Below are 21,704 nucleotides of genomic sequence, written 5' to 3'. Positions count from 1 at the left end.
GCCAAAACCGAGAGAATGATCGTCGTGAGGGAACTGCTCCGTGGCAGGAAATGAGGCCGGACGCTACTAAACAAGCGCAATGATCCACGGCCTCACGCCATTCGTCCAATCACTCCAAAACCTGCAGTCCATCAGCCACCGGCGTGTGTTCGATCGTGATGGTGGTTGCAGGCTGATGCATGAGCACCCGTTCTATATTTGTCCTCCTTTTTCTTTTCTGGCTGGGTTTTTTTTCTTAGTAGTTTTCAGTTGTTTAGTCTAGAGTCCGTCGTCGAGGGTTTGTCCATCCTTGCTTATCACCAAAACACCTTTAATATGCAGCTGTCGCATTCCTCACTCCACTGTCTGCTGCAGGCTGTGTGTTCTGCTACTACTTTACCCTCCGATTCCAGTGAATTAGCTGCCTTTCTAGTACTATTTCCACACTCAATCATGATCTACTAGGCATCGTTCCTCCTACCCCCATGTTAGAGAACCCACAGCATCAGTCGTGAGCGCGACCTTTTCCGCAACTATGGCATATACCGTCGCTTCCACGGCGTCAATGAGCACATATGGCTGGGATTCCACTCCAACTCTCTCACCACATTACTACAGTCTATCTCAGCAGCCATCACCTCAACCATCACCGCAGCCACATCTACAGCTACAATTACAACAAGACCAAACCGACGAAGAAACAATCAGCACATTCTGGCGATTCCTAGCCTCAAGTTCCTCCTACCTCGTGCTAGCAGGGTAACGCAACCAACCCTACCTTCGATGTTCAATACACCTCCAACCTAACCCATCCAATCCCAAAATAATAGCTTTCTAGTCCTTCCCCTAGCATTCACCACCACCTCCTCCAACAATCCCAACAATGAAAACACAACAACACCATCCACCGACCCAACAACCACCATAATCGCCGCATCAGTCCTAATCGCAATCGGCTACACAATAACCCTCATGCTAATCTTCTTCCAAAGACACGAGCGCCAATACCTCCTCCACTCTATATACATGTATACACATCCCCCTCCACCCTCCACATCCCCAATCAATCAATCAATCAATCAATCATCCACTAACATAAAAACCAAAAACCCCAAGACCAAACACAACAACCTCCCTCCTCTCCCTCCTCAACATCCTCCTCAACATCCTCTGCCGCAACCCAACCCAATCGCCCGGCCCATTATCCCCAGTGCAAACAACCAGCCTCGTGCTACCTAGTGTCTTCGCATTCCTGTATGCTCTGGGCGCGTTATCCATTTACGCAGGTGAAATGTGCATCTTCACCACTACCACCACTGCTGGTGGTGGTGGTGGTGGTGATAATAGAGGCCGCCAACGGAATAATAAGAAAAAGGGCAAGAATAATCAACTACTACCACTAACGGAGGAGGAAATGCAACGGCAGCAGCTGCAGCGATTGCTGGATCAGAAGAATTCGAGTCCTAGACGGGGGCCTAGTCCGAGGGTCGTGCAGAAGACGTTTCGCGTTAGTGCGCCGGAGAGGATAAATCCTGGGAAGGGGTGGGATACGTTTACGCCGGATTTGAGGGTTGATGGGAGTGGGAATGGAAGTGAGCATGGGGGTGGGAGTGGGAGTGGGAGTGGGAGGTGGGTGTGATTGTTATTGACTGTGTTTTGTTTGGGGGGTGGAGGTTGATTGGTTGAGTTGTTGGTGTTGTGGTCTACTGCGTGATAATAATAATAATATGAAGATAATGTGTCAATGGACTATAATATATGGATAGTATGTCGAGTGGTGCAATGTGTTATGTTTGCTAGCTGAGTTGCTGCACCCTCTTGAGGATATTCTATTGTATACATGTAGTCACAGGCTTACGGGAAGAGAGAATAACAACTCTTCAGAAGAACTGGCATACTCAGTGTGAAGGTTCACTTTTTGACGTTTCATATACAGACACAGATATCAGATGTTGCTCTATTCCATTTGCAATCTCCAGACTTCTCTTTTTACCAGAAAAATCTATTGAAAACACTGTTTACGCAACGCAGGTCTAGTGAGCATTATAATACACCAAAAAAAATTTCCTTCATCACTTCCCCATCTATTTGGAGATCTCAACACCACCGGTGGCACCGAGGACACGCTTGATGTCACCGTAGATGGCGAACTGACCAGCAGTCAAGGTACCAACCATGAACAGACGAGCACCGATACCGGCGTAGGAGCCACGGAAGCCGAGCTCCTTACCGATCTTGATCAGACGGGAGACGGTACCCTCACCGGGCTCACCAGGGGTCTTGTTGATCTTGGAGAGCATGGTGTCGGCGGGCTGAGAGACAAGGGCAGCAGCGAAACCAGCAATGAGACCGGAGCCAAGGTTGATAGCAGTCTTGGTACCATCGCTGGCGGTGTTCTTGTCGACCATACCGTAGATAGCCTCAGCAGCCTTCTCGAAAACGACGAACTTGGCCATGGTGTAGGGAACCCTGAGAGACTTTTAGCATATGACTTGACAATTCTGCTGCATCAAGGGAACTTACTGCTTGAAGAGGATAGGACCGAAACCAGAGTAGAAAGCACCGACACCCTCGTTCTTGAGGATCTTACCGAAACCGCTGACGAGACCGGTAGCGAAAGTGGGCTGGGAGACGAGACGGATACGGGTGGCCTCAAGAGGGCAGAGAGCGATATCAGCGAAGAACTCAGCGGCAGCGGAGGAAGCAAGGTAGACAGCGGTGCGGTTGTTGGAGGCAGTCTCGAGACCGAGCTGGTTAATCCACTGCTGCTTGAAGAACTCGTAACCACCGAACTTGAAAGCACCCTGGAGGAAGTAACCGGCGGCGGTAGGGCCGAGACCAGTGAGGAGAGCGCCAGCACCCTCGTTGGCAATGACCTGACGGAAACCGCCGATCATACCACGGTTGTAGGTAACGGGGTCAAGCTGGATTCTGGTCTTGACGCTGCAGGGGACGAAAGAAGAGCACGTCAGCAACGGGCTTCTGGGAAAAGGTCGTCGAGATGGAACAACAATCGAGTCGCACACTCGGTCGGAACAAGGCGCGATCGAAAGCGACAAATCGATAAATCGACAAACGGCGACATGATCCGACTTACACATCGACAGGGGTGAGAGCACCGTGGGTGACGGAGCAGCAGACAGCACCAGCGAAGGCGAATCTGGAGTACAGCTGGAGGCCGGAGAGCTGGGGAGCAGGGGCGGCGGCAGGCGCCTCCACCTTAGCGTTGGCAGCCATTTTGCGTGTATGGGGGGGTATATGAAAAGAAGAACAGAAAGAAGGGAAGAGAGGAGTGTGGAGAAGAGAGGGAAGAGGAGAGGAGAGCGAAGCAATTGAAGCTTTGCAGAGTTTGGGAAAGAGAGGGAAGAAAATGGAGACCCGGAAGGAAGAGGATTTGAAAGGGATGGCCGGCGGGCTGCTTTGGCACTAGCGGCACCCGAACCCGAAAACTTTTCGCGGCCAATGCGTGCCTTGCCACAAAGCCTTTAAATCCGATCGCCCGGTCAACCAACAAATGAACGAGCGAACAATAACCCCGTCATTGAGCACCAGCGTTATAGTCCCCATCTGATTGACAGCCAGAGAGAATCATTTCCTCCCTCCGTCATAGCATCGAATTGTTTTTTTGTGTTTGCTGTGTTGTTGAAGATCGGTCACCTGCGGTGTTCCACCCTTAACTCCGGTTCTTCCGGGCAGGGTCTTCAGTAGGGTGACTAGGGTCAGGTGCAGGTCAGGTTAGACGGGGAAATGGCAATAATCTTCTGAACTATAACGGGAATTTCTATAGTAGAGTATCTTAGAAAATGACTTGCTACGATGTGCTCTTGAACTCAAACACCTATCATCTTCTCATTACTGTTTGATCTCTCGCGACTTAATTTACCGAGGTCTAAGACAATAATAAGCCAGGTATTGCGACAACGGCAGTCTCAGGCATACAATAGTTGAAAATTCGCATCAACAAGAAATATCCTCCCTTCTCTGACCATGGTTTCTGCGGCAAACTGAAACCGTCGAATATACCCCTTTCGCCTCTTCCGAAACCTCACGACAAAGTTAAGAGAAGGGTCTGGTTCGGCAAATAACCATTCCATCCTCATCCTCAAGTGACGAAACCTGCCATGGCCGCCAAGCCGTGCTGCCCACTGATTGGTGCACTTTCTCCTTTCGGTCAACGGTAAGCCGAAGGAGAACTTCTTGTTCGGTTCATAACAATTTTGTGCGCATTCATCCCCTCAGGCATCAACATTCTATCCTCGGAATTGTGGTCTAGCGTTGCGACGCGATTGATGCGTTACATAGACCAGTATACGAGGTGGAATCTGCAAGGAACGCTCTAGAAAATATAGGAGAACTCACTGGAGTTATGGTTTGCGCCCGACAGGCACAACTACCAGCCCCGTCGACTATTTAAAGTATCAACGCACTAAAAACAGGAGGCTTAAGTGGCTGTTCTCTGATCGACCATCATGCCTTAAGATCATACAAGACAGCTATCACCAATATGACGTGTTTTGCAGTATACAGTTGATACATCTAAGATCTGAATAACAGTGGAGGTGATTTTCTCTAGCACAAAACTCAATCCCTCTCAACTTCGCCCTCGAAATAGGATACCTGTCCTTCCTGTTCATCCTTTCTGGTACTGTTTCAAGAAGTAGGAAGTACTGCGTTTCTCCATGTTATCTTTCCTCCTATGCTGCCATCCTAAGAAGAGGAGGGAGAGACAAATATGGAAGCAGATTGAAGGTTAGCCTCCGTAATCATCAAGTTGCATCTTATTGGGATTTGAACCCACGCTTATGTGTGTCCACCAACAGAGGAAGCTGAGCACTTGGATCAGCTTCCATCATGGGATGCTCCCGACAACACATTGATGTTGCAAGCCTTTGAATGGCACGTGCCAGCCGACCAAGGTCATTGGCGTCGTCTTCACCAGGCTTTACCAAGCTTCAAGGCAATTGGGGTAGACAACATCTGGATTCCGCCCGGGTGTAAAGCTATGAACCCATCTGGTAACGGGTATGACATCTATGATCTGTATGATTTGGGAGAGTTTGAGCAAAAAGGGTCTCGAGCTACCAAATGGGGTACAAAGGAGGAGCTTCAGTCCTTGGTAGCTGCAGCCCAGGATCTTTGTATAGGGATTTACTGGGACGCTGTTCTCAATCACAAGGCAGGGGCAGATTACACAGAGCGCTTTGAAGCTGTCAGAGTTGACCCACAGGGTATGCCAGCTCTGCCATTATTAGCTCGGGTGCACCTACTAACTTGAGGGCTTTAGAGCGTAATATGGAGATCGCCCCTGCAGAAGAAATAGAGGGCTGGGTGGGGTTCAACTTCTCTGGACGTGACGACCAATATAGTTCGATGAAGTACAACAAACACCACTTTAGCGGTATCGACTGGGATCAGTTACGTCAAAGGAGAGAGGTCTACAAGATCCAGGGACATGAATGGGCGAACGACGTCGCCCATGAGAATGGGAATTACGACTATCTCATGTTCGCCAATCTGGACTACTCTAATGCAGAAGTGCGACGCGATGTTCTAAACTGGGCCGAGTGGCTCAACTCTCAACTGCCTCTGAGCGGTATGAGACTGGATGCGGTCAAGCATTACTCGGCCGGTTTCCAGAAGGAGCTTATTGATCATCTTCGAGCTATTGCTGGGCCGGACTATGTCATAGTGGGCGAGTACTGGAAAGGCGAGACCAGGCCACTGGTTGAGTACCTGAAGCAGATGGACTACAAGCTATCACTGTTTGATTCCGCTCTAGTTGGGCGGTTTTCAAGCATATCACAGACACCAGAGGCTGATCTTCGCAACATTTTCTCTGATACATTAGTACAGCAGTATCCAGATCATTCTGTCGTAAGTGAATTGTAATTCTGATGAGATCTCTTACTGACTACTGGAAGACTTTCGTTGCAAACCATGACACTGTAAGTGCAATGTCTCCATCCACCTCACTCGACTAACTTAGGTCCAAAGCAACCAGGACAATCTCTCGAGGTACGTAAACAGCACATTTTGGGTTAACAGATCTAACACATGGCCAGGCACCAGTAACATCGTTCTTTAAGCCCCTCGCATACGCCCTTATTCTTCTCCGTGAACAGGGGCAACCATGCATATTCTACGGAGACCTCTACGGGCTCCAAGCTGACGTCAAAGACCCAATGACACCGTCCTGCAGGGGCAAGCTGCCCATCCTCGCACGAGCTCGAAAGCTTTACGCATATGGCCTGCAACGAGACTACTTTGACAAGCCGAACTGCATTGGTTAGTACCTGCTTCATTATCCTCTACCACAGACTGACAGAATAGGTTTCGTCCGCTACGGCAACCGTCGGCACCCCTCGGGTCTCGCATGCGTGATGAGCAACACCGGCCCATCAAGAAAGCGGATGTACGTTGGTCGACGACACGCCAAGGAGACATGGACGGACATTCTGCAGTGGTGTGATCAGACTGTTGTCATTGATCCCAAGGGATACGGAGAGTTTCCGGTTAGTGCGATGAGCGTGAGTGTGTGGGTGAACTCAGAGGCTGAGGGAAGAGATAGCCTCTCATATCATTTGTATGTCTTCGCTTGTAGTCTGAGTATTGATGATGTGCTGACGAGTACTGAACAGTGATGAGGATATATATAAATTAGCTTAGTCGCCTGGGATCCATAATATCTATATAACATACTAATACTACCCAAAAACATATACTGCAGTCACAACTAGCAAATCAAACCAACAACGGCGTATCAAAACACCCAAACCCCTTAACCACACTCATCTCATCCACATCCGCAAACTTCGTCTTCAACGACCACCCCACAGTCTTATTCCTCATAATCTCCCCCTTCTTCCAAATACACAACCCAAACACCCCCAATTCCGAAACCACATCCGACTCCTCCACCCCCATCCTCGACATCAGCACATTCCCCACAACCGGCGACCTAATCCTCTCCATCAACACATATCTCCCCCACTCGGATTCAGAACTTATCCCCAACAGAAACCCCGGAATATCCTCCCCGTAGATATTATGCCCTCCGCCTTCGAGCGACGGCTTCAGTATATACCTCCACGCTGACTCCGGATCCGTCGCCAGCCCCCGCGCATAACGCCCCTCCTCAGAATCCCCATCCATCGAGAACATACCCACAAACGTATCCCTAATAGCCGATACCTTCTCCTTCGAATCAAGAAACCTCTCCAACACCCCCGGACCCATAAGAGCCTGCTGCACCTTCTTAAACGTCAACACATGTCCCAGCACCGACGGACACTTGATCGCCCATGACTGCTCCAATCTAACCCGACATTCTATCCCCACAGCATCATACTCATGCACTTCGAGCCCAGCGCGCAGATACACAACCGATATCTCCACCGGCCTGCTCCCTTCACCCTGTAAATGCGGATAAAACAGCAACTCCCGATTCCCACCAAGACAAGTCCTCTCCAACACATCATCCCCCCACTCAACCCTATACGTCGGGACAGGGCTCTCCCTATCCCACAGCGCATATTCAATAGGCAACTCATCAGCAACGTTGAAGTTATCCGGCTGAACGACGAAAAGCATCCCGGTCTTGGTAGCGAGATCACTCCTAACCGGGCCGCCATAGTATATCTCATGCGCCGTAGCAAGAGAATCAGCTAAGCCTTTGATATTCTCATTCGTAGGCAGGGAGGATAGCGTAATTGGACTTTTCTCCCTGGATTCTTCCCCATTCGCGGCACTTGACAAAGAACCATCGTCATCATATACCCCCGTCCTCGTCAAATACCGATGCATATCCACCACTTTCTTCGCATGACATCCTCCCGCGCATGCGATGGTGTTGAACTCGACTTGCTTGAGCCTCAATCCCGCATTTTCATTTTTTTCAAGGCTAACCCCAACTTCAACTTCAACTTCCTCGTTGTATTTACAAGGAACATGAAGCATATAATCTGACCGGAATAACCCCATGGAGATATCGGAGCCGTACCCCCCTCCTCCTCCTCTTTTACTCTTCATCCGCAGATGGATCTCCCATAATATCCTCGCGAAGGAGTCTACAGGGAGAAGAGGTTTAACTACCGAGTTGTAGAGCCAGGACTCGTTGTCTGAGAGACGGGCGTAGAGCTCGTTGTAGATGGGTTGGAGGTTGTGTGCGTGGTGGAATAGGGCCCTTGGGAAAGGGGTGGGGAAGATGCTGGTGGAGATGGGGTAGCTGCTGCTGCTGCTGCTGGTTGTGTTGTGGGAGGGTTGGGGTTGGTTGAGGTGCATGTGTTTGAGGTGCATGCCGTGGGTTAGTTGGTAGTTGAGGATTTGGGCGGTTAGGTGGTGATGGCCGAGGGGTTCGGGGGTCGTGGGGGGGTACATTTTTATGATGGTGGTGGTGATGGTGATGGGGTTGTTTTGGGGGTGTGAGTTGGTTGCAAAATAGTAGTACTAGCTGTGGTGTGGTAGATGTGGTGGAGGTTATGGTTTGGTTGTATGTTGTAGTTGAGGTCGAAGATGAGAGAGTAAGGCTGAGAGTGTGTGCACTGCCTCGTTTTGTGGGTGATTGGTTGGTTAGGAGGTGGTGGTCTTATAGCTGCTGGGGTTGTTTATATTCATGTCGTTAGTTTAGATTCTACAAGCTGGTTGTTTTGGCGTTTGAGGAGGTTTACACTATAAGTCCATCAAGGAAGATTGTTTATAGATGGTAGTAGTACAGTGATGAAGTATAGCGCGATGGGTTAGTAAGTAATGTATATATATACACAACAGTTACTATATTTCTTACTCCTATATCGTTCTTTGCCAGAGTAGTAGTACATCAGTAGTTGGTTGGATATTATGCATACTGCCGGATATAGTATAGGATTCTCAAATGGTAAGTAGTAGTGCTAGTAATATATTGTCAGAATGAGGAGGGGTATAAGCAACGTCATAGATCTATCCCTCTCCTACTCGTTGGTGGTGCAGGGCTGCCTCACGACACAGCCACTTATGTACTCACTCACTGTCCAGCACTATCAAAGCTGGTTTGTATCACTGATAACCCATCAGAAGCCATGTTCTACAAAGTTGGCAACGGATTGGAATCCGGCCGTGGATGCCGAGGATTTCGCATTGCGGGGTCCTTTCGGCGCTGACAAACCCTTATCGGCCCGGAAGTCGGTAGTCACGGTCTAATCCCACGCACTTTGTGTCTCAGAGGTACCCCTCTTGGCCGTGGAATCTACGTCCCAACTGTGATCTGCGGTCGTGGAATTAAGCATCGGTCAACCTGGCCCGGATGGAGTGAACACCTGCGCGCCCAACTAACGCAATGTCATCAGGACAAAAAGGTGTCTTTGCCATCCTCATGCGACGCTCCATCTTCTCTACAGTTTCCTTCGCTTGCAAGCTACCTGTCAAGTTTCAGTAAGTAACCCGTACAGCGGTTTCCCTGTCGCCGACCAGCCTCGATTCAGGGAGAATCGGCGCCGGAGGGAGTGCCAACCCCACGGTTAACCCTTGCGCATACTGACATCAGGCAGTAACTGCAGGATACCACCTTGTCGCCTAAACCTCCACAACCCCTCTCGAGCGTTTAGCCAAACATCCACCATGTTCAGAGTTGGAGACGATTTCGAAAAGCTCCAAGCCTCCCGGCCCGAGTTCAAGCGTGACGTTCCCGTCACTTTCTCGCAGCCGCCGAACCCCAGCTGGAAGCAGGGAGAGGGCGCAAACGATGGCGGTGAGAGCCTGAAAAAGAACCACGTCGAGATCGATCCCTACGAGGAAGGGCGACCGGCTGCCTCCAACTATAAGCTGTTGATCTCGGGCATCGTCCCTCGTCCGATCGCGCTCATGAGCACGAAGTCCAAGGATGGAAAGACGACAAACTTGGCGCCGTTCAGTTATTCGAATGTCATCAACCATGACCCTCCGCTCTTCACGGTCGGAATTGTTGGCTCCCTAGAAAAGGCCAAAGACACATTGAAGAACCTGGCGGAGACGGGCGAGTGTGTGATCAACATCATTTCGGAGCATTTCGTCGAAGCTGCCAATGCGACAGCCATCAACGCTCCCTACGGAGTCTCCGAATGGGAAATTTCCGGGCTCACCCAAGCACCTTCTGCCGTTGTTCAGGCAGCCCGTGTGAAAGAGTCCATTCTGGCGATTGAAGGCAAGCTGGTGGAAACCAAGGAATTCGAGAGCCGGTCTACGCCCGGCAAGATAACCGGAGTGCTGGCGATCATTGAGGGTGTTCGTTTCTGGGTGAGAGAAGATGCGATCAACGAAGACAAGAGTATTGTCGACCTGAAGGTGCTGAAGCCTATTAGTCGGCTGGGAGGCATTTCGTACGGGCGGACCACCGACGCGATTGAAATCCCAAGACCGCAGTTCTAGATTCGGCATAGATCCTGGCCGTTGCGATAAACTAGTGACCGTGGTACCTCGCTTCGAGTCAGGGAGGGGCCGTTGAAAGCTCCGTATAGCCTCGGTTCAGCATATACACTAGACTAGTCAACTTAAACACTTAGAAGATAGATTCGGTCAGCTAGAGCGTTTGAAATAGATCGTGAAACTCAATTTCCGCTGAAAAGAAGATTCACCACGGTGTGCTCGTCAGCATTGTTGATTGTAGAAATAGCCGAAGCATAGAGATCGGAGAAGAGGCCGACCGTGGACTGAAGCGTGGGGATGGGGAAGTGGATACGTGCCATTTAAGGTAGGAGAAACTCCGGGCCTCCGGACGGAGAAAATGGAGGAAAGAGTCCACTTTTCCCTCCCCAGACGGAGTCCAGACTCTAAGAGTCGAGGCGATCAAGATCCAGGTGCTTGGGACTTGGAACAACAATGCAAACAAGGCTTCTAGGATGTTTCGCCTTGGAACGAGGATAGTTGTCGTATCGTCCATTCCCACCTTCCTGAAAAGGCATAACTTCTGAGACTGACTGATCCTGACTCGCTTCAGATTACTTACTCGTATGCAGTTCTTCCCTTCCACACTATGGTACGACGGTGCACTAGTCGTCGTCTAGTCGGTACGACACGGTAGTTGGGTCCAGTCCAGTAGTGCCCATTGCAGTCCAGTCATGGCTGGCGTGTCCCAGTTCTTAATAATAACTAAGCGGGTAACTAACGTCAACACTTTGCAAGTCACATGGACCATCAGCGATGGGGCAAAAGACGGGGGTGACGGATCAGAGCCGGGCAGTTACTTTTCCTTCCGGAGAGGGTTTCTGCTGTGATCAATCCTTCAGTTCTGTCCCTGATCCCTTCGGTATGTGACGGGACTCCGCTTAGGGTCGGATCGAATGATCCTTGAAAAAGAGTTGTGGTTTCATCCTGCCTACTTTGTAGTAGTTTCCATCATTTTCCGAGTGAACGAATCAATACGAAAGGGTGAGAGGCGAGAGACGGGCCAAGCGAGGCCGGTCACTAGCTACTACTTTACTAGCCAGCGGTCATCCTCCCGCCTGGCTTTGGAGGGCTAAGGGAAAAAAAAACGAGGCATCTCGTGATCGGTAGAAAACAAAGAATCCCCATCGAATCCAGTATCCCTTCTAGGCGGTCAGGCTAGAATTGCTTGGGCCTTGCCTTTTGAGGTGGCTTATTTTTCCGACGCGCCTGAGGAGCACAGGAGAGCCAGAGCAGCCAAGGGCTTAGCTGGCCGATTCTCGACCCAACAATCAATCAGTCAATCAATCAATTCCTCTTCTTCCTTCTCCCCCCCAGTTGACTTGCCTACGTACTGACTGTTAACCACTAGTCCATTACTAACTTAAGTTATACTTCTGCGTGGTGTGTCCCTCTGGCGCAAGCGTGACCAGGTACACCTTCTACTAACTTTCGCTGCTCTGCTTCTCTTTTGCTGTTCCCGCCGACGCCCTACGGGGTAGAAACAAATAATATCATTCGCAGCATAAAAGTTGCAGGGGATTATTTACCAAATAGGAAAAGAAGGGGAAAAAAGAAAAAAGGAAAAAAAGAAATTCAAAACGAGAAAAATAAAATAATAAAATAAAAAATCTACCAACTAAAAGGAAAAAAGAAAACGAGCGTGAGACAGGGAGTGAGTGAACTCACCCTCTTTTCTCCCCTCATCCACTTCCGCTTCCTGTTGCCTCTCTATCCCGCAACAGTCTTCACCGGACACGACGTGGGATCAAGACAACTTACGTCCATGGATTTTTCTCTTTACTTGGTGCTCCCATCCAAGGCTCTTCAATACCGCCGTTCTCCTCGACCTCTGCACTCTCCGCTGGCGATTCCCTTGTGTCTTATCCTTGGGAACGATCGTTCGCCCTAATTCCTACACCCTTACAATCAGATGCCCAATGTGTCGTGACCCCGGATGATAACTTGCTCGCAATGAGCCACCCTTCTCCCCAGAAGAACGGCGGCAATAATGTTCCCCCTCCAAGACAAATCCGCTTCGTTTCAACTGATGGACAGCCCCAAACTAAGCGGCGACGAGTTAATGCGGCGTAAGTCATAGTCGCCCTCTCTTCTCCCCCCCATGCCCCCGGTCTGCTCATCCTGTGATGAATCTAACCTGATCGCTCCCCCGTGGGGCCAACCATAGATGTCTGACGTGTCGCAAGCGCAAAATCCGTTGCTCCGGCGAACAACCAGGTAACCAGTGGCTGACATTAGACTTGATCATGGCCATCGTTTGACTCATTTGCTTGAATGCATAGTGTGCAAAACATGTTCCGATTACAACCACATCTGTCAAGGGTACAGCGAACCGTCTGCCCACGCCCGGTCACAATCCGATGTGGCATCACGAACTCCTACAATTGCCCCTCTACCGCCTCCCAGTGATGCGACTGCCTTGCGCGCGGCGCGAAAGGCCGCAAGTCGCTCCCCTAGTTCTCCGCGCCGAACCATAGTACCTATTACTGACGGTGCTGATAAGCCTTCCGAAGCACTCAAACTGCTGGAGCCGAAGGAGGAACCCCTGCCGACAGACACATCTTCGCGGACAACAAAAGAACTCGAGCAACAGAACAACGGGGCCAGTCCAGAAAGTAGTATGTTATGGCACTTCCCCAGCTTCTCGAATGCCTTTTATGAGTGGCCATGGCTTATCAGTCTCTTTATTGTCTAGGTCGCACCTCGCTGAGTTCCAGCGCACGCACTCATGTGCCCTACTTTAGGTATTTTGGGCCAACAGCTATTGTCCCTGGATTCAAACAGATGGTTTGCATACATACTCCAAGATAATGCCCCGAGGTCGCATCGGTTAACGCCCCCTACAGGTCGTCCAGGTGCGAGGATCACGCAAGAGCAATCCGTCACTGTCATCAGGTCTGCACTCCTGACTATTTCACTTTCATTGGCTTCTGCAGGCGACTGGTTTGCGTTTTACCCGCAGGCCTGTCAAGTCTAGCGACACTCCCTTGCACGCCTAGCTAACCCATTGATACTTCTCAATGCAGAGTCTCTGTCTCCCCTTCGTAGTCCCAAATTCGCAGATGCAGGCATGAACAACGTCAGCACATTACCCGATACCAGAGACACCCGTGATTACAACAACATTCCGTTTTATGATCGCGATGATTCCCTTTCTGTCAGCAACTTGGTGATGCACCTATGTGATCTATTCTTCGTGCATCTCGGGTGCAGTTTTCCGTTCCTGCAGCGAGACAGGTTTCTGCGCGACCTGAAAGACAAAAGGGTAGACACCATGCTTGTGGACGCCGTCTGTGCATTGTCCGCAAGATTCTCCCCGCACCCACTGTTGAGTCCGCCTCAAGCTCCAACCATCGATGGCTCTGAGCCGCAGATCGATCTGAAAAAGTCCACTCGCGGGCAACCATTTGCCCACAGAGCCATGAGCGCCCTAGTTGATACCCTCTCGTGCCCTACGATTTCCGGAGTGCAAGCGTGTCTATTGCTTGCTTATGACGAGTTCGGCTCGAACCATGATAGTGGGCTTTGGATGTACCTAGGCATATCCATACGGATGGCCCAGGATCTGGGAATGCAGAAGGTTCAGGGCTTGGAGTATAATTATGGCCTGAGCGGGGTCACTCCAAATGCAGTAATGACTGGGCAGGCTGGCAAGTTGAGAGATGACCAGTATGATGAGCCTCAAATCTCCCCAGGGTCCGCCCGAGATATGCAAGACAGCGAAAGCCGACGAGCTCGGGAGCGTGAACGGGTTGACAGCTTCTGGAGTATCTTCTTCCTTGACCGAGTGATTTCATCCGGAACAGGCAGACCAGTGACCTTACGTGACGAGGACATAGAACTTTGCTTCCCACTCCAGTCCGAGTCCCGGTTGGCAAATGGATGGCCCGCACCATTTCCGCCGCTTATCCGTATTATCCACTTGTACGGAAGAGTGACGGATCTCATCAACGGCATACAAGATGTCAATCATGTAACATCGGATACACTGAAAATGCTGGCCGGCATGGAGAGTGATCTGACAGGTAGGGCCAAAACTCCACGACATTCATTGACAAAGAGCTAAGAATGATTTCCAGGAATATACCAGCGCCTGTCGCCTCGACTCCACTTCAATGCGGCAAATTTCCAGGCGTACGTCAAGGCGAAGGAAGGAACCAATTTTATCCTCCTTCACTTTGTAAGTTGCGCCCTCGAATGTCTTGTTTGCTCCAGGACTGACCTGAACGCAGTGGTTTCATACGCTGATCGTCCTACTTCACCAACCTACGCTTCTGAACTCTTTTGGGGGGACAATCCAACATCTTTATCCGAACAGCAGGGAGCTGTCGATGTCATCCGCTAAAACTATCGCCGATATACTGTCTTTCTCCGAGCTCGTAGACGGGAAAAGTTTTATCGGCAACCCTTTCACAAGCCAGCCAATGTACATTGCCGCATGTGCTTTCCTGATGGAGAGTGCTTATTATTCGTCACCCTCTTCAAGATCTGGCTCGCCCCCAACACAGCCATTGCTGGCAAACCAATCCAGTGGATTCGTGATGCCGAATATGGATTCTTCAAGTGGAACTGATCGGAAGCCGACCGCCAAACACATACTTCTTGCATCGGCCGCAAAGGAGAATTACCAACGGTGCTACAAAGCGTTAAAGGCGCTCGAGACGTATTGGGAGGGCACCAAATATATTCTTACGGTATTAGATCAAAAGGCCAAGGGAATAGTTGATCCGCTCCTGTATACGACTGAGGAGATGGAGAGTGCAGTCGAAGTGTCTGCTGTCCCACCCTTTACTGCGCCCCCTTGGCGGCGTACGCAACCCTCCTTGCCCGCTTCGGGCGAAGGAGAACGTCCAGCAGATGTCCATACGCATTCGGATGGAGCACGGTCGCCAAAGATTGACCCAAGTCAAGGTGAGCTCTTTCTTATTTATCTTCGAAAAGAAGGACGAGCTAATTCTTCTTAAGCTATTGGGTGGGCGTTGACGGGTGCAACCAATTCGTCTCAACCAAACCTGAGTCTTCTGTATCAGCTACCCGCCCAGGCCGAGCCCGTATCAGACAAGCCAACATACTCATCCCAGTATAGCCATAGCTACCCTCACCTTCCTGTACAATCTGGTGATAATCAAAACCCGAATTCTTATCCACAGCCGCTGGAGCCATCCAGAAATAGAGGGACTACGACAAGCACATCGATGGCACCCGGCCCGGAAAGATTCTCGCCTCTGGCATCCTCTGGACAAGTCACAACTTCTGACGCCAATTTGCTCCTTGGCTTAAATACTTCGTTCCCAAGTCCCGCCTCCCGACCCCCAAACACGCGACCAGCGTACAATCATCCTTCTTCTAGGTTTGAATCTGAGGCGCCGAGCTTTAACTATAGCTTACCCGCTGGCAGCGACCAGCAACCTGGGGACGGCCAGATGAACGCACGGACAGTTCTCCCCCCTGCTGTGGGCTCCCATGCAGGGGACATATTCATTCAGAGTCAAGACATTGACATGGCCACGCTTCAGCAACAAGATCAGCTCCCCTTTACTTTTACTGGAGAAATCCTTCCATGGCTGGAATATCTGCCGCAAGACGTTCTAAATTATTTTGGGGAGCATCAAAATTACCCTGCTCTGATGAGTCCTCATGATGAGACGCCACAAGCTCCCCATTGAGTGTATACTATGCTTATTATTCATGCGATTTTACTTACCCGAGCGAGCGTTGTCATTCTTGTGATTAGAGTTGAGGTTTCTCTGGCGCCCGGGGGTCATATGGACACGTATTTCACGGGCGGGAAACTCAAAGCGATAAATCTGCTGGTTGGATGTCACTCAATGTATTTTGGCTCTGAATGTTTGGAAATGTTGCATGATCCAAGTCTTGCATTGGCGAGCATGCTCCAGGGTGTCTCGGGTCGATTACTGTATGATTCGGGGCAGTTTGTGATATAATGAGTGTGAGCGTGTCCGTATGTTATTATCGATGAGACGTGTAATTGTAGCTAACTATAACCCCGGACTCAAGTCTTATCACATTCTGCCTTCTCCAGCTTTGAGCGTTAGTTCTCTACTGATGATGGGGATCCCCAGAGTAGAGCGGAGCCCATCGGCCAGTCAGAAGCATTGCAGGGATGTGGTTGCCCATCACGACCGGGCGGTGAGACAACACGCAACAAAGCATCCAATCCCCCCCGATCGCCATCTCCAACAGCTTCTCTTTAGAATTGAATGGTATGCGACCTAGAACTCCATCTTGCTTCCATCTAGCGTGGCCCATCGAAGCTCAGCATTCTTCGTGAGATCCACAGGCTCACTGACGGCCTTCTACTGGTGCTCGGATAGTAGTGGGGAACCATTTCCTTTTATACTTGAACTTGGTCTATACGATTTTATGACAAACCTCCATGGACGGCCACTCTAATGACCCCCAATTAACTGAATATGCAGTTCGTACAGGCGAACCAACCGGCCTATCTCAAGGCTTTGCCTACGACCAGCACCGACCGGCTTCCCCGAAGTTTTCGACGACTCTATACGGACATCATGCCGACATCGGTCCTTCCACTGAAGATACACAAATGTTAGTTCACGACGGCGGTTACAACTCCTCGGATTCATCTACACAGCTTTCTGGTCATCTATTGAACGACGATCTGAATGAAGACCACGAACACCAACGTTCCAGAGCTTCGAGTCGCTCTTCGGTCTCGTCGATCCCTGCCTCGGTGCTCACAAACATGGCGGATGGAATGAAGACGGCCATACATGACAATATGCTCTCTCACAGTTGGCAGGATCATGATAGCAAGGCGCATAACGGACATCTACGCTCGATACGGCATCGGGAAGCCGCTTTCCGGAAGCCAAGCTCAGTAAAAGCAATGCAGATGCACACGGAGGATGAAGGAGATGATGAATACCTGACCCCACCCAAGCGCAGAGGTGGCCAGCGCTTTTCGGACATTTCGATCAGGTCTGCCGGTTCATCGCCGCTGAGAAAGTTCCATCATTATTCGCCGTCAGGGTCTGCAGGTAAGCCCAAGGTTAAAAAGGAGTATCCACTGGTACTTCTACACTGTAACCTGCTTCCACCCTCTCTTCCTGTGCCAGGCGCGATGGGTTACCACAACCAGAAGATACTCCAAGAGGTTTTGCCTCCGGAGTATTGGAGGCGCTGGAAGCTGCTGGAAGAGAAGGTCGGATCTGGTGTGCTCCGTGAGCGTGGGGTGCTTATCTCTCACCCGGAGGACCTGTACGACTTGCTAGAAGAGCGGCTACTGGAGAGTCTAGAGCTACAGCGCCCAAGGCTAGATCATGGCCATTTCCTGGGACATGATGAGAACGACTCTGATAGGGACGATCAGTCTGTAAGAGAGAGCGCTACGGACGAGGAAGAAGGGGAGGAGTGCCCCGATTGTGGAGGACACGTGGTGCGCCACAATAACGAAGGCAGAAAATGGGAGATCAAGGTATTCGCAGCCAATGGACTGATGAGAGCTGGGGCATGGGCAGCGGCTTGGAAGGAAATGGAAAAGGTCGATGTTGAAGTTGGCCTGTGGCTTCCTTCGGAGATCAGGAGGGAATTGGAGAGGCGACTTTTGGAGCAAGAGGTGGATCACTTTGAGAATCGATTGCAGGTGCCGCATTTGCAGGCGCCCGAACATGAAATGTCCGCTGAAGCGCGCCGCCCTTCGCTACATGGCCGTACACCTTCCTCGGCAATTGACGAGCCCAGTTCTTTTGTTCCGGAACCTATCGAATCCGCCCCATTTACAGAAGTAAAAGCTGCTAGAGAGCAACGAATGCCGGAGCCTCAGTATGTCTCGCGATCAAGTGACGATATCGATCTACAGACATTGCTGGTGAACTACGTTCGAGTATTGGCTAGTGACCGACGCAACGTCGCAATTGCCGTGCTCAGCCTCCTGGTTCTGTTCCTCGCGGTCAATTCTGGGCCCCAAGCAAACCAATCGGCTCTCCGGCCATTCCCCAAGGACATTCTGGAAGCCGCATCTGCTTCTACATCAGTGACGGCGCCGATGTATTCTTCGTCTGCGAGCTGGGATAGGGCTACGAGTTGCGCAAGTTCAAGCATTGAGCATATTGGAGAAATAAGCTCGATTACTTCTAGCTCTCGGGAGATTCTGCAAAGCGCGGCGACGCCCTTGAGTTCAGTAGTAATTGCTCCCGCGGAGATTCCCAAGGCTGTGTCCGATGATCCCCCACCGCCACAGGCAGAGCCCGAGGCAAGCTCTTCTGTGGAAAATCCGCTTGTTATTCGAGATCTGGAGCCGGTGACCCCTTCGAGGCTAGAGCCTATGGAGAACCCGGCGGCGGAGGCCCCACTACTAGACCGTCCAGAACTGATTCAGCCGGTGAGCCCGGCAATGGAAGTAGCCCTCCATGCGAACCAAGAGGCGGACGACTGAACGACGTATATGAGCTATAATGCCGTTAGGATGTGATTGACGACCGATATGAGACATTTATTGTTTATTTTGTTTATTCTGCCTGACTTCTTTGTTTCTCTGCAGTTGGTGCTTGTTTCTGATTAATATTTCACTATGGACTCTGTATTTACCTCCAGAAGTAGCGACCATCAATATGTTTACATTAGATGCACTGATCTACCTATCATAACGATCGGTCAAAGTTTAACACTAACGTTGCAAGCGCGCCACTGCAGGGCAGGCTTAAAGTGACAGGTCATGGCGATAACCCGCTTCCGGGTCAATAAGATTCGATAACCTAGCACCACATCGTCAATCGTTTCTTCTCTCCTTGCTGATATCCAGCTAATCAGCTGAACGAATGATTAAACTCTGTATGTTCTGGGTCGGTTATCAGTGCAGTGGCAATGCTAACTTCTCGCCTTAACCCACATCTCCAGTGTGAAGTTCACGGGTTTTGCGAGCAACATGCAGATTCCATATTTTCGCGCATCCGCGACCTGCAATAAAATCTAAATTTATTGGTTCTGCTAATAATCGAAGCTTGCGGTGAGCAGGGCAGTCGGCATCCTGCTAGGAATGTTCGTATGCTGGTAGGCCCTGCATATGACGGATCCAGTATCTTGGCCACCGGACGGCATTATGACAAGCCCTAGTCATGAACCTTCCGCTATACGTCTCGGGTCCTCCATCCCTTGCCTTGACCTTCGGGCATCAATAGCATCAGGTCTATGTACTTCTAGAGGTCTGTCATTATAAAAGCCTCAAAATTCTCGCGGGATGAAGGGAACTCAAGCACGACAAACCAGTCCGCGACTCGGCCCTGTTCGACTGTATATATTCTGTGGAGCTAGGTAGTTGGTTCCTTGTATATTTCTTTATTTGGTTTTTGAGCCCCAGCATGAGTATATCTCAAAGCAGGCTGGCCCTGTTGGCCCTCTGCTTCGTGCAATGGGTATCCGGCCGTGTTGTGCAGTTCCAGCTAGACCTGACCTATGAAGATGTCAGTGTCGCTGGTGATGTACACAAGGCTATTGTGAGTAATGGACAAATTCCTGGGCCCACGTTGTGGTTGAAGCAGGGTGATGATGTCGAATTTTTGGTCAACAACTCGATGTCAATCAATACTACGGTTCATTTTCATGGTGAGTACTACCTCTCAATCGTATGATTCTTTGGCTTCGGTGTTCAGAACGTCTTTTCCTACAGAGCTTTACTAAATATTTGTAGGTATCGAGCAACTAGGCACCCCGTGGTCAGATGGTGTACCTGGACTCTCGCAGGAGCAGATCAAGCCGGGCGAACAGTTTCTCTATAAATGGAAGGCAAGCCAGTACGGCTCGTACATTTATCACTCGCATACACGGGCTCAGATTGATGATGGCCTCTATGGGGCTATCTACATTGAACCGGCAGACTCCGTGGAGAGGCCTTTCCATTTGATCTCTGGATCTGATGCGGACGAGCAGCAGGCGATGTTGGCAGCTGAAAAGAATACACGGCCAGTTCTCATCTCGGATTGGCGAGCCTTTTCCTCGCATGATATTCTCCAGATTCAAACCGAATCTGGTGTTGAAGCCTACTGTGCCAACTCTGTTTTGATCAACGGAAAAGGCTCGGTGATTTGCCCATCTCAGGAACACATCAATGCTGCCACGACACCACAGCAAAAGCAGATCCTGGGCAACTTGACTTTGACTGATATGGGGTATGAAGTCCCAAACCTTGATGATAGTTATAATGCTGATCCTGACTAGATGTCTGCCTCCCGCGCCGGGTGTTGTGGGTCCATATCCGTACGATCTCAGCAAGATTCCCAAAGGTTTCTACGAAGGATGCACACCTAGTGAAGGGCCCACGGAGGTTTTCAAGGTCAAGTCCTCATCGCGGTATGCTAGCTTTGATTTTATCAGTATGGCTGGTTCGACTTCGCTTGTGTTCTCCATCGATGAGCATCCGATGTATGTTTACGCGGTCGATGGCCGTTATGTTGAACCTTTGCTTGTCGACGCTGTTACTGTGCCCGTCGCTTCAAGATACTCCGTTATGGTGCCACTCAAGTCGGAAGACCAGGCGGGAGATTATACTATCCGCGTTGCCAACAATTATGCGAACCAGCTCATTAATGGGACCGCCGTCCTGTCATATGACACCGCTACACCGAAGCAGATTGGTACCTCGCAGCCTTATATCAACGAGGCCGGCGCTAATGCCACTGCCTCCACGGTCATTTTGAACGAAACCGACGTGATACCCTTCCCCGTGGTAGCACCTGCTACGAAGGCGGACCGGACTTACATCCTAAATGTCCACAATGCCAATTCATCGTACACCTGGACCCTGGGCAACCAGTACCCCGTGTCGAATGAAGAGCTTCGCCCTCCTGTTTTGTTCAACCTCAGCTCAATCTCGCAGGCGTACTCGGCCATGACGGAGAACGGTACCTGGGTTGATCTCATCATCAACATCACCACCTCGGGCCAGCCTCAACACCCCATCCACAAGCACTCCAACAAGTACTTTGTCATTGGAACCGGTAACCAGCCCTTCATCTGGTCCTCCGTGGAAGAGGCAATGAAAGACATCCCGGAGAACTTCAACTTCGAAAACCCCCAGATGCGGGACACTTTCTACTCGCCAAGCTCGAGCACGGGGCCAAGCTGGCTGGCGATGCGCTACCCTATCGTGAACCCGGGGCCGTTCCTGCTCCATTGCCATCTTCAGATGCACCATGTCGGTGGGTTGGCACTGGCCTTGCTGGACGGGGTAGACGCCTGGCCAACCGACATTCCAGAGGGATATCGGCTGCCAGTGATGCCAATCTAGGGACTTTGACTCAATTGTACAGAGGTGGACGAAAGTATCTACTGTAATATGGCCATATAGCGCC

General features: G+C 50.5%; 9 protein-coding genes across 9 annotated transcripts; 6 read left to right on the top strand and 3 right to left on the bottom strand.

Moving 5' to 3' along the window:
- Positions 1-514: 514 nt before the first annotated feature.
- BO85DRAFT_384059 (uncharacterized protein) lies at positions 515-1,618 on the top strand (the record flags this gene model as incomplete). Its single annotated transcript, XM_025656534.1, has 2 exons — positions 515-738; positions 1,096-1,618. The coding sequence occupies 2 exons, from the start codon at positions 515-517 to the stop codon at positions 1,616-1,618; spliced, it is 747 nt and encodes a 248-aa protein (XP_025510307.1).
- A 304-nt stretch (positions 1,619-1,922) lies between these two features.
- Positions 1,923-3,568, bottom strand: BO85DRAFT_454087 (putative mitochondrial phosphate carrier protein (Mir1)). The gene is made up of 3 exons (XM_025661197.1): positions 3,077-3,568; positions 2,503-2,922; positions 1,923-2,448 (listed from the first exon to the last, which is right to left on the bottom strand). The coding sequence occupies exons 1-3, from the start codon at positions 3,214-3,216 to the stop codon at positions 2,064-2,066; spliced, it is 945 nt and encodes a 314-aa protein (XP_025510306.1). The 5' UTR covers positions 3,217-3,568; the 3' UTR covers positions 1,923-2,063.
- Positions 3,569-4,658: 1,090 nt separating this feature from the next.
- On the top strand, positions 4,659-6,620 carry BO85DRAFT_493105 (alpha-amylase; the record flags this gene model as incomplete). Its single annotated transcript, XM_025663813.1, has 7 exons — positions 4,659-4,728; positions 4,800-5,207; positions 5,264-5,853; positions 5,901-5,924; positions 5,974-5,994; positions 6,042-6,264; positions 6,310-6,620. The coding sequence occupies 7 exons, from the start codon at positions 4,659-4,661 to the stop codon at positions 6,618-6,620; spliced, it is 1,647 nt and encodes a 548-aa protein (XP_025510305.1).
- A 100-nt stretch (positions 6,621-6,720) lies between these two features.
- BO85DRAFT_524442 (glutathione synthetase) lies at positions 6,721-8,355 on the bottom strand (the record flags this gene model as incomplete). Its single annotated transcript, XM_025665415.1, has 1 exon — positions 6,721-8,355. One exon carries the CDS (start codon positions 8,353-8,355, stop codon positions 6,721-6,723), a length of 1,635 nt encoding a protein of 544 aa, XP_025510304.1.
- A 1,026-nt stretch (positions 8,356-9,381) lies between these two features.
- BO85DRAFT_454085 (flavin reductase family protein) lies at positions 9,382-10,521 on the top strand. Its single transcript, XM_025661196.1, has one exon. It carries the CDS (start codon positions 9,571-9,573, stop codon positions 10,354-10,356), a length of 786 nt encoding a protein of 261 aa, XP_025510303.1. The 5' UTR covers positions 9,382-9,570; the 3' UTR covers positions 10,357-10,521.
- On the bottom strand, positions 10,418-11,019 carry BO85DRAFT_203836 (uncharacterized protein). Its single transcript, XM_025654561.1, has 2 exons — positions 10,563-11,019; positions 10,418-10,485 (listed from the first exon to the last, which is right to left on the bottom strand). Exons 1-2 carry the CDS (start codon positions 10,865-10,867, stop codon positions 10,479-10,481), a joined length of 312 nt encoding a protein of 103 aa, XP_025510302.1. The 5' UTR covers positions 10,868-11,019; the 3' UTR covers positions 10,418-10,478.
- A 2,201-nt stretch (positions 11,020-13,220) lies between these two features.
- Positions 13,221-16,421, top strand: BO85DRAFT_454081 (putative C6 transcription factor). Its single transcript, XM_025661195.1, has 5 exons — positions 13,221-13,266; positions 13,398-14,396; positions 14,451-14,551; positions 14,604-15,282; positions 15,337-16,421. Exons 2-5 carry the CDS (start codon positions 13,442-13,444, stop codon positions 16,035-16,037), a joined length of 2,436 nt encoding a protein of 811 aa, XP_025510301.1. The 5' UTR covers positions 13,221-13,266; positions 13,398-13,441; the 3' UTR covers positions 16,038-16,421.
- A 165-nt stretch (positions 16,422-16,586) lies between these two features.
- On the top strand, positions 16,587-18,982 carry BO85DRAFT_454080 (uncharacterized protein). The gene has a single exon (XM_025661194.1). It carries the CDS (start codon positions 16,769-16,771, stop codon positions 18,791-18,793), a length of 2,025 nt encoding a protein of 674 aa, XP_025510300.1. The 5' UTR covers positions 16,587-16,768; the 3' UTR covers positions 18,794-18,982.
- A 733-nt stretch (positions 18,983-19,715) lies between these two features.
- Positions 19,716-21,684, top strand: BO85DRAFT_408097 (multicopper oxidase; the record flags this gene model as incomplete). The annotated part of the gene is made up of 3 exons (XM_025657390.1): positions 19,716-19,959; positions 20,045-20,522; positions 20,572-21,684. 3 exons carry the CDS (start codon positions 19,716-19,718, stop codon positions 21,638-21,640), a joined length of 1,791 nt encoding a protein of 596 aa, XP_025510299.1. The 3' UTR covers positions 21,641-21,684.
- Positions 21,685-21,704: the final 20 nt, after the last annotated feature.

The sequence above is a fragment of the Aspergillus piperis genome (genome assembly GCF_003184755.1).
Source record: "Aspergillus piperis CBS 112811 unplaced genomic scaffold BO85scaffold_32, whole genome shotgun sequence".
Classification (NCBI taxonomy): Eukaryota; Fungi; Ascomycota; class Eurotiomycetes; order Eurotiales; family Aspergillaceae; genus Aspergillus; species Aspergillus piperis.
This window is presented reverse-complemented; position numbering and strand designations above follow the sequence as displayed.